General features: G+C 51.9%; 2 protein-coding genes across 4 annotated transcripts; both read left to right on the top strand.

Annotated features, from left to right (window-relative positions):
• Positions 1-9020, top strand: FLAD1 (flavin adenine dinucleotide synthetase 1). 3 transcript variants are annotated; one of them, XM_007976908.3, is made up of 8 exons: positions 2-80; positions 557-781; positions 3724-4468; positions 5173-5320; positions 5772-5870; positions 5952-6141; positions 8622-8695; positions 8811-9020. In XM_007976908.3, exons 2-8 carry the CDS (start codon positions 701-703, stop codon positions 8944-8946), a joined length of 1473 nt encoding a protein of 490 aa, XP_007975099.1. In that variant the 5' UTR covers positions 2-80; positions 557-700; the 3' UTR covers positions 8947-9020. The 3 variants fall into 3 exon arrangements, with proteins under 3 accessions (XP_072864438.1, XP_007975099.1, XP_007975100.1); XM_007976909.3 differs by lacking the exon at positions 2-80 and adding an exon at positions 87-344; XM_073008337.1 differs by lacking the exon at positions 5772-5870 and having other exon boundaries at positions 1-80.
• Positions 9021-9367: 347 nt separating this feature from the next.
• LENEP (lens epithelial protein) lies at positions 9368-10056 on the top strand. Its single transcript, XM_073008341.1, has 2 exons — positions 9368-9757; positions 9839-10056. The coding sequence occupies exon 1, from the start codon at positions 9517-9519 to the stop codon at positions 9700-9702; it is 186 nt and encodes a 61-aa protein (XP_072864442.1). The 5' UTR covers positions 9368-9516; the 3' UTR covers positions 9703-9757; positions 9839-10056.
• Positions 10057-11120: the final 1064 nt, after the last annotated feature.

Raw genomic sequence — 11120 nt, 5'->3', positions numbered from 1 at the left:
GGGACTTTAAGTACGGAAGCTGCCCCGGGACATGAGGAAAGGAACAAGGGAAAGACCCGGTGAAGGGGCGGAACAGGCAGGTGAGAGCCTAGGAGCCCTCAGTAATTTGAAGCTTGGTGGGGAGAAGGGATTCAGGGCTAGAAAGGGTGCAGAAGCCTGAAGTAGAAAGAGACAGGATTTTGGTTCGGGGTGGAGAGAGCGAATGCATTGAAAAGGGCCAAGGCCCAGGATAACGTAGACATTTAAAGGGGCAGATGCCCCGAAGAGACATTCAAAAGGATACAGATGCCCAAGATAGAGCAGACACTTGAGACCAGCTCAGCAAACGGAAGACACTTAAAGCGGTAGGTTCTCAAGAGAGAAGGAGTTTTTAAGACTAGAGTTAAGCTTAGAAGACATTTAAAAGGGCATGGGTTGGGATTGGGGAACACGTTTATTAAAGAGGCAGGAATAAAGGAGTCGCTTGTCAAGGATCTGGTTAGAGAAGACTAGGGTCTTCCTCTAAGGAGGAACGTGCACGCCTGCTCTCCCCCATTGTCCTTTCCGGCTTCTCCAGGTTCCCTCGACCCAGGATCCCCTGTTCCCAGGCTATGGCCCCCAGTGCCCTGTAGACCTGGCGGGCCGCCTGTGCTTGCGACCCCTATTTGGGGGTCTGGGTGGCTACTGGAGAGCCTTGCAGAGGGGCAGAGAAGGCAGGACCATGACATCTAGGGCCTCTGAACTTTCCCCGGGGCGCAGCGTGACGGCTGGCATCATCATTGTTGGAGATGAGATCCTTAAGGTGTGTCTGGGACAGAAAAGCGGGGAGGGCGCCGCGTTCTCTTGTCCTTAAGGGCCTGCTGCACATCCCTCCATGGAGGGAGATGAGACAGGGTGGGAGCCTCCTTGCTGCAGTAGGATCCTGGAGTGGATCCAGCATACTGAAGGAAAATTAACCCTCATTCTTTGAATTACTCTACTGAAAAACTTGTAGCAAAGTCCCTACAATTTTTCAACCTGAGAGCTGATTGAAGAAAAATAAAAAAGTCATTGCAATTTACCAAGCAGTGTGGTAGAGGGCAGAGGGGCTACACAACAATGACAGGAAGCCCCTTGAGTAGAGGAGGTACAGGTGTATGTATTGTATATTTAAGAGTTTTACTCAGCCTTTTTGGAAATGACTCAAGGATGACAAGGGTTTTTTTGTTTTTGAGACAGGATTTTGCTCTGTCAGCTAGGCTGGAATGCAGTGGCACAGTCACAGCTCACTGAAGCCTCCATTTCCAGGCTCAAGCAGTCCTCCTGCCTCAGCCTCTGAAGTTGCTGTGACTACAGGTGTTAGCTACCACACCTGGCTAATTTATTTTTATTTTTTTGCAGAAACAGGGTCTCACTGTGTTGCCCAGGCTGGTCTCAAACTCCTGGGCTCAAGTGATCCTCCCACACCTCGTCCTCCCAAAGTGCTGGGATTATAGGCATGAACCGCCGAGCTTGGCCAAATGTCAAGTTTTAATAGTAATCTTTTTTAATATTCTTTGTAAATTTGTCTTTTTTTTTTTTTTTTTTTTTTTAAGATAGCGTCTCACTGTGTTGCCCAGGCTGGAGTGCATTGGTGGAATCTCAGCTGACTGCACCTCTACCTCTCGTGTTCAAGCAGTTCTCATGCCTCAGCCACCCGAGTAGTTGGGATGACAGGCATGAGCCACTGCACTCAGCCTTAATAGACCCTTTTTTTTTTTTTTTTTTTTAATTTTTGGTAGGGATGGACAGGGTTTCGCCATGGCTGGTCTTGAACTCCTGACCTCAAGTGATCCACCCACCTCAGCCTCCCAAAATGTTGGGATTACAGGCGTGAGCCACCACACCCAGCCCTGACCCCCTATTTTTATTTTTGTATGTGTGTGTATGTGTGTGAGACAGAGTTTCGCTCCTGTTGCTGAGGCTGGAGTGCAAATGGTTGCTCACTGCAACCTCTGCCTCCTAGGTTCAAGCAGTTCTCTCACCTCAGCCTCCCAAGTAGCTGAGATTACAGGCACCTGCCACCACGCCTGTCTAATTTTTGTATTTTTAGTAGAGACAGGATTTCACCATTTTGGCCAGGGTGATGACCCTTATATTTTAAGTGCCTACTAGAGCCTGGCAGTGTGCTATACATCACATATATGTGATTTTACTAATCTTCACAACAACCCTACGAAGTTGGCACTTTTTTTCTTTTTTAAAATTTTATTTTTCTGTGTGTGTGTGTTTTATAAACGGGGTTCTCACAATGTTAAACAGGCCAGCCTCAAGCAATTCTCCCACCTCAGCCTCCCAAAGTGATGGGTTTACAGGCATAAGCCATCTTGCCCAGCCTTTTTTTTTTTAAGACAAAATCTCACTGTCACCCAGGCTAGAGCTAATTTTTTGTATTTTTGTGTAGAGACAGGGTTTCACCATGTTGCCCAGGCTGGTCTCGAACTCCTAGGCTCAAGCAGTCCTCCCACCTCAGCCTCCCAAAATGCTGGGATTACAGGCATGAGCCACCACACCTGGTCAGCAAAAAAGCCCAATTAATGATTAAACTGAGGGTCAGAGAGGTTGAGAAACCTGCCCAGGGTTACATACCTAGGAAGTTGTAGAGATGGGATTTCAGCCTAATGCCTGATAATCTCTTACTCCAAAACACAGACCCTTTTTTTTCTTTGGTGACAGGGTCCCTGTCACCCAGGCTGGAGTACAGTGGCATGATCTCGGCTCACTGCAGTCTCTGCCTCCCGGGCTCAAGCAGTCCACCCACTTCAGCCTCCCAAGTAGCTGGGACTACAGGCATGTGCCACCACGCCCGGCTAGTTTTTGTATTTCTTTGTAGAGATGGGGTTTTACCATATTGTGCCAGTTGGTCTTGAACTTCTGAGCTCAAGCAAGCCACCCCGCTTAGCCTCCCAAAGGGCTGGAATTACAGGCATGAGCCATCACGCCCAGCCATCAGAACACAAACCCTTAACCACTAAACCCATTGTAGACAATTAGAGGGAGATGGGGCTGGAAAAGAAGATAGGGTGTACGCCACAGACAGCCCCAAATACTCTGCAAAGGAATTTGAACTTTATTCTGTATACAGTTGGAAACAACAAATGGCTTTTAAGTCCAAGAGTGATGCAATCACAGTGACGCATTAATAAAGGTTACTGAGGAGACAGAGCAGAGCACTGTGGCTGGAGGCTGGGAGCCTGGCCAGGAAGCTGTTGCCATTGTCCAGGTGAAAGGTGCTAAGGACCTGCTTGGTGGCAGTGGGGACAGAAAGAAGAAAGCAGGCCAGGCATGGTGGCTCCCACCTGTAATTCCAGCACTTTGGGAGGCTGAGGCGGGAGGATCACTGAGACCAAGAATTCAACACCAGCCTGGGCAACATGGCAAGACCCCGTTTCCACAAAAAAAATTAAAATGAGCTGAGTGTGGTGGCACGCACCTGTAGTCCCAGCTACTCGGAAGGCTGAGGTGGCCCTTGAGCCCAGGAGGTTGAGGCTGCAGTGAGTTGTGATTGAGCCACTATACTCCAGCCTGGGTGACAGAGACCCAGCTTTAAAAACAAACAAATGGATTTTCCCACTCTTGTGTCCAGTCCAGGCCCCTCAGCAGCCTGAGGTGGTGTCCTTCAAAGAGCAGAGCACTGCATCATCAGGTGGATGCAGCCATCATCTCCAACCCCCTGCCCTTCATCCCTACAGTACTGACGGCCTCATCCTCCCCTTCAACCCCCAGGGACACACTCAGGACACCAACACCTTCTTTCTGTGCCGGACACTGCGCTCCCTAGGGGTCCAGGTTTGCCGAGTCTCAGTTGTACCTGATGAGGTAGCCACCATTGCAGCTGAGGTCACCTCTTTCTCCAACCGCTTCACCCATGTCCTCACAGCAGGGGGCATCGGCCCCACTCATGATGATGTGACCTTTGAGGCAGTGGCACGGGCCTTTGGGGATGAGCTGAAGCCACACCCTGAGCTGGAAGCAGCCACCAAAGCCCTAGGAGGGGAAGGCTGGGAGAAGCTGTCATTGGTGCCCTCCTCTGCCCGCCTGCATTACGGCACAGATCCTCGCACTGGTCATCCCTTCAGATTCCCACTGGTCTCCGTCCGAAATGTCTACCTCTTCCCAGGCATTCCAGAGCTGCTGCAGCGGGTACTGGAGGGGCTGAAGGGACTGTTCCAAAACCCAGCTGTTCAGTTCCACTCAAAGGAGCTGTACGTGGCTGCTGATGAAGCCTCCATTGCCCCCATTCTGGCTGAGGCCCAGGCCCACTTTGGACGTAGGCTTGGCCTGGGTTCCTACCCTGACTGGGGCAGCAACTACTATCAGGTGAAGCTGACTCTAGACTCAGAGGAAGAAGGACCCCTGGAGGAATGCCTGGCCTACCTGACTGCCCGTTTGCCCCAGGGATCGCTGGTCCCCTACATGCCCAACGCCGTGGAGCAGGCCAGTGAGGCTGTATACAAACTCGCTGAATCAGGTAGGGGCCTTATGGAGGAGGGGCAGTATGCCCAAAGCCATTGGTGCCACCCCAGATCTCAGTAATGCAGGGGCTGTTGGGTGCTTCCTGCAAATCCCAGAGAGGGCAGAAGATAGCTTCTGTTAATTCATTATTCTTCCAATAAACGTTGATTGAGTACCTACTTTCATCAGCACTGTGCTAGGTGTTGGGGATATAGCCCAAAAGGATAATGTATGCCCTGCTCTTGTGGACGAGTGTTTTAACAAGAAAGATGGACATTAAACAGGTGATCCTGCATGGGGTGATGAAGGGAGTGATCTCCCACAGCAGGGAGATCAGCCTTGATCTGGGGTCAGAGAAGGCAAAGTGACATAAACTGAGTGATAAGGAGGATTTGGTCTAGTAGGTGGGCAAGAGCCAATAGTATAAATGATGGCCTGCAAGGAAGCAGCATGGGGTTTAGGGGAATGGAAGGAAGCCCAAACCCCACGCCCCCTGCTACGGAGGAATGACACTGAGGCTACCGTGAGGTGTGGCTGGGTGGCAGATGGCAGGTCAGGGGCCAACTCTGCAGGGCCTAGTGAGCAGCATGAAGGAGTTTGGACTTTATCCTCAGACAATTGGGAAGATATCGAAGGGTTTAAGCAAGGGCAGCATGCCTTCACTCCCCTTTGATAGCCATATGTGTCCATCTGATGCCCTCTTCCCTGCCTGCTTGGCAGGGTCTTCTCTGGGGGAAAAGGTGGCAGGTGCCCTACAGACCATTGAGACCGCCCTGGCTCAGTACAGCCTCACCCAGCTCTGTGTGGGCTTCAACGGGGGCAAAGACTGCACCGCCCTCCTGCACCTCTTCCATGCAGCTGTGCAGAGGTGAGCCTGCCCCCTGGGAGACAAGACCCCTGATCTGTTTCTCCAGTTCCACATCCCAGAAAGCAAGGGGAAAGGGGGTGTATAGGTGGAGTTCAAGAGGGAGATAGTCTTGGTGACCTCTCAGTTCCATTCTCCCACCATATTGAGCATATGATATGTGCCTGGCCTTGTGTATGGATGTGCAGGCCACTATCCCTGACCACAGGGAGGTCACAGTCCACTGGGGAGATGGGAGATTTACATACCTGAACCAGGGATGCGTGCTTAGATTTGAGAGGTGAAAGGTCAGAGTGGGCTTCCCAGAGGAAGTGGGTCTAATGGATGGAAAGGACAAGGAAAAGGGAGAAGGGGTGGGAGTCTGTTCCAGGGGCCAAAGAGAACAGTGAGCTGTTTCAGGAGAGCCATTTCCCTGTCCATGCTGGCAAGCCTGTGGATTCTTCCCCCTCCGCAGGAAATTACCTGATGTTCCAAACCCCCTCCAGATCCTGTATATCCGCAGCATCTCCCCTTTCCCTGAGCTGGAACAATTTCTACAGGATACTATCAAGAGGTACTAGGGGCCTGGAGGTTTGGGCTCCAAGAGAAGCTTGACAGAGCCCACTCCCGACCCCTACTTCTGTTTCTTCCTAAGGTATAATCTGCAGATGTTGGAAGCTGAGGGCAGCATGAAGCAGGCCCTGGGTGAACTGCAGGCACGGCACCCCCAGCTGGAGGCTGTCCTGATGGGCACCCGCCGGACTGACCCCTACTCCTGTAGCCTCTGCCCTTTCAGCCCCACTGACCCAGGCTGGCCTGTGTTCATGCGCATCAACCCACTGCTGGTAATGGGGAAGAGGGTTGATCGCGTTCAGTCTCACGTGCCCCATCAGTCACTGCACCCTAGCTCACTTGTAGTAGTGGGGAGGCTAGAGCCTGGAACCTGGATAAAGGGGCCTCATCATCCAAGTGAGGCAGTGCTATCTGTTCGTTCATCCTTTTGACCAATATTTATTGAGCCCAAATTCAGTAGCAGGCATTGTGCTTCCTACTGTGGACAGAATAGTGACTTAGACCTGTGCTGTCTAATATAGCCACTAATTATTTATTTACACTTAAATTTTAATTAATTAGAATGAAATACTTATGACTAAAAACCACTGAATTATATACGTTAAAAGGATGAATTTGACAGCATGTGGATAGCTCAATTTTTCAAATTAAGTGCAATTAAAAATTCAGTTCTGGCTGGGCGCGTGGCTTATGCCTGTAATCTCAGCACTTTGAGAGGCCGAGGTGGGCGGATCACTTGAGGCCAGGAGTTCGAGACCAGCCTGGCCAACATGGTGAAACCCCATCACTACTAAAAATACAAAAAATTAGCCAGGCGTGGCCAGGTGCAGTGGCTCACACGTATAATCCCAGCACTTTGGGAGGCCGAGGCAGGCGGATCACGAGGTCAGGAGATCGAGACCATCCTGGCTAACCGGGTGAAACCCCGTCTCTACTAAAAATAGAAAAAATTAGTTGTGCATGGTGGCGGGCACCTGTAGTCCCAGCTACTCAGGAGACTGAGGCAGGAGAATGGCGTGAACCTGGGAGGCAGAGCTTGCAGTGAGCTGAGGTCGCACCACTGCACTCCAGCCTGGGCAACAGAGCAAGACTCTGTCTCAAAAAAAAAAAAAAAAAAAAAAAGCCAGGCATGGTGGCATGCACCTGTAGTCCTAGCTACTTGGGAGGCTAAGGCAGGAGAATTGCTTGAACCTAGGAGGCGGAGGTTGCAGTGAGCTGAGATCGCACCACTGCACTCCAGCCTGGGCAACAGAGCAAGACTCTCTATCTCAAAAAAAAAAAAAAAAAAATTGCAGGCCAGGCGTAGTGGCTCACACCTGTAATCCCTGCACTTTGGGAGGCTGAGGCAGGTGGATCGCCTGAGGTCAGGAGATCGAGACCAACCTGACCAAGATGATGAAACCCCATCTCTACTAAAAATACAAAAATTAGCGGGACATGGTGGCAGGCACCTGTAATCCCAGCTACTTAGGAGGCTGAGGTAGGAGAATCATTTGAGCCTGGGAGGCAGAAGTTGCAGTGAGCCTAGATGGCACCACTATACTCTAGCCTAGGCAACAGAGTGAGACTCCGTCCAAAAAAAAAATACAGTACTTTAGTATTTGTACTAGCCACATTTCAAATGACCACCATATTAGACAGTAGAGATATAGAACATTTCCATCACCACAGAAAGTTCTGGCCAGGCATAGTGGCTCACACCTGTAATTCCAGCACTTTGGGAGGCCAAGGTGGGCTGATCAATGCCTGTAGTCCCAGCTACTCAGGCTGAGGCAGGAAGATCACTTGAGCCAGGGAAGTCAAGGCTGCAGTGAGCCATGATCATGCCAGTGCACTCCAGCCTGGGCAACAAAAAAGACCTTGTCTTTAAAAAAAAAAAAAAAGGCCGGGCGCGGTGGCTCAAGTCTGTAATCCCAGCACTTTGGGAGGCTGAGACGGGCGGATCACGAGGTCAGGAGATCGAGACCATCCTGGCTAACACGGTGAAACCCCGTCTCTACTAAAAAATACAAAAAAAAATAGCCGGGCGAGGTGGCGGGCGCCTGTAGTCCCAGCTACTCGGGAGGCTGAGGCAGGAGAATGGCGAAAACCCGGGAGGCGGAGCTTGCAGTGAGCTCAGATCCGGCCACTGCACTCCAGCCTGGGCGACAGAGCGAGACTCCGTCTCAAAAAAAAAAAAAAAAAATCGGGCGGGACGCGGTGGCTCACGCCTGTAATCCCAGCACTTTGGGAGGCCGAGGCAGGCGGATCATGAAGTCAGGAGATCGAGACCATCCTGGCTAACATGGTGAAACCCTGTCTCTACAAAAAATACAAAAAATTAACCAGGCGTGGTGGCTGGCGCCTGTAGTCCCAGCTACTCAGGAGGCTGAGGCAGGAGAATGGCATGAACCCAGGAGGCAGAGGTTGCAGTGAGCCAAGATCACGCCACTGCACCCCAGCCTGGGCAACAGAGCAAAACTCCGTCTCAAAAAATAAATAAATACACAGACATGGTCTCTGCCTGTCCTCCTGGAGCTCCACCCTTGCAGTAGAGGGTGGTTCAGGAATGGAAAGCAGAGAGTGGAGAAGATGAAGTCCTTATCTTTCTCTTTGCATACATAGAGCAAGCTATACCAGAGAATCAGATAGCAAGCCCTCCTTAAGAGGCCAAGGGAGCAGAAGAGCCATCAATGGGCCCCTTCCCAGGACAGCAGGGGTAGAAGTGGGAGAGGGGAGCATTTGTGACTATTCTATTACTCTGACCTCCCAGGACTGGACCTACAGAGACATCTGGGACTTTCTGCGTCAGCTGTTTGTCCCATACTGTATCCTGTATGACCGAGGGTAAGGGTATTAGGGGAAGGGAATGGGTAAGGGAGTTTTTAGGGTGCTGGAATAGGGAGGGCCAGTAGGATTGCACACCCTACCACATACTTGCCCTCTACCCTCCCTGCTCCAGATACACATCACTGGGGAGTCGGGAGAATACCGTGCGGAACCCGGCTTTGAAGTCCCTGAGCCCAGGAGGACACCCCACATACCGTCCAGCCTACCTACTGGAGAACGAAGAAGAGGAGCGAAACTCCCGCACATGACCTCCCACCCTAGGAGGGAGGGAAGGACACTGTTCTAGGGTATAACCTGGCAATAAACCATGCCTGTCACTGTGCCTGTTGCTCTAGCTGTGTCTTCCTGCTCCAGAGGATGGGAGAAGCAGAATTGGGTCAAATGCTGCCAGCTCTGACTGGCTGTGCTCACTTTAAGGGGCCCAGGGGCAGGGCAGAACAAGCTGGAAAGGAGCTCTCACTGATGGTTCTCAGTGTCAGCCTCAGCAGGAGCCCACCAGAGGGCAGAAGCAGGAGTTGTGCCAACCACTGGGAAAAGGGCAATCAGGCAGGGCAATACCCTGGCTGAAAGAGGGGAAGCTGCCTTGGCCTAGTTGTGGAGGATGAAAGATGGAGTGGCCAGGCCCTCCCTCCCACTAACCCCACCCTCCCATCCCTGTCTAGAGGGGCTGACTCAGCCTGTTCCCAGGCCTAGAACCTTCCCTTTGCTAAACCCTGGATCCTTTGTCTCTGTAGTCATGAGGCTGAAGGGGGTGGGGACAGTGTTGATAAAAGGCACTAGAGGCAGCTCCCACACCCTTCCTCAGAACTGCTGCCCACATGCAGCCCCGGACACAGCCCCTAGCCCAAACCCTACCTTTCTTCCTCGGAGGGGCCCCTCAAGACACTGGGTTGCGGGTGCCTGTCATTAAGATGGGCACAGGGTGGGAGGGCTTCCAGCGGACCCTGAAGGAAGTCGCCTACATCCTCCTCTGCTGCTGGTGTATCAAGGAACTGCTGGATTAATGGTGGCAGGGAACTGCCTCCTCTCCCCACCAGCACCATGGCTGGCATCGCTCAGGTGGGCAGGATAGAGTAAACAGGAGGCATAGCTGCAGCTTCTGTGGCAGAGCTTGCCTCAGCTTCTCATTCTCTTCTTTAGCCCCCAGCCCAATTGCCATCAAGACTCCTGGGGCCAGCTGTGCTTGACCAAGGATGGGCCATAAACAATGAGTAAAGAGTGAAGTGTGGATCCTGCTTTGAGCTGTGTCATCTGGCGGACCTGCCTCATCTCTGAGCCTCCTCCATTCCCAACCCCTGCCTCTGGGGAACCTCTGGTGGGCAGGAGCTTGGACTGATCTGGCTAGGACCCCAGTAAGATTGTGGCAAGACCTGGCACTCCTCCAAGCTTGGCACAGTGGGCCCACCAGCTCAGATGGTTGATCTTACTATACTCTCATAGTACCAAGAATGGACTGTCCCCTAAGATAACCGAGAATCACTGAATTATAAATATAATCCACAGGCTTTGAGGCCCAAGATTCTAAATGTCTAAAGGGGAATCAGAAAAAGTCAGCACTAGAAGGGTCTGAGAGCCAGGGTGCAGACCAGGGAGGGAAGGAGCTTGTCCTGAATAGAACCAAGAGTGGGGAGGGTGGAAGACAGTCCAGGTTTCTCTCAATCTGTGGGTAAGGAAGGGACCCAGCTTGAGTAGTGTCTTCATCTGTGAGGCCAAGGGTGTATGGAAACCCAGAGGACCCAGCCCTTTCCCAAATAGAAGACCTGCCCAGGCAGCTTCCTGCTTCTGAGGATCTTGGGGAAAGCACTGAGCTGAGGCTAGTCCCCAGCTCCTGAAGGAAGTGGAACCGCATGAGCTACAAGAGCTCCCAGCTCACATACAAAGCTACAAGAGAAAGGCACCTGTGTGGCCACATGGGTTCCCCCAGGCTTATCATGGCACAGCCCTATCAGGACATAAGCAGCTAGATTGAGCAGAATTGGCTCTTGACTTCCTCTTGGTAGCCACAGCTGGCATTTTCCAGGAGTTGCTCCGGTGGTAGAGGCGCGTCGGCCACGTGCGTCATCCTCCTCATGGGGCGCTTATGCTTACTGATGCGCCCACCCACAGCCCCCACACCTCAGAGCCAGCCATGGGACTGCTCAGTATTTCCCTGGGATCCCCACCCAGCATTCTCTGTCCCCTCTTAGGGCTCAGTTTTCATCCCCCAGCCCTTTGTCACTTGGGGCACTGGCCTGGAGATTACGGTAGATAGGGCCCTCTTCCTCCCTGCCTGGGACCTGCTCTTCCTCAGCCTTCTTGTTAGTTAACTCTTGTTTTTTTTTTTTTCTTTCTAGGTTCTTTTTGTAAAGGTGATATATGCCCACAGTAAAGAACTTTAGGCCAGGCTGGGTACGATGGCTTACATCTGTAATCCCAGCACTTT

The sequence above is a fragment of the Chlorocebus sabaeus genome, chromosome 20 (assembly GCF_047675955.1).
Source record: "Chlorocebus sabaeus isolate Y175 chromosome 20, mChlSab1.0.hap1, whole genome shotgun sequence".
Taxonomy (NCBI): domain Eukaryota; kingdom Metazoa; phylum Chordata; class Mammalia; order Primates; family Cercopithecidae; genus Chlorocebus; species Chlorocebus sabaeus.
Note: the sequence above shows the minus strand (reverse complement) of the source record. Positions and strands in the feature narration are given on the sequence as shown.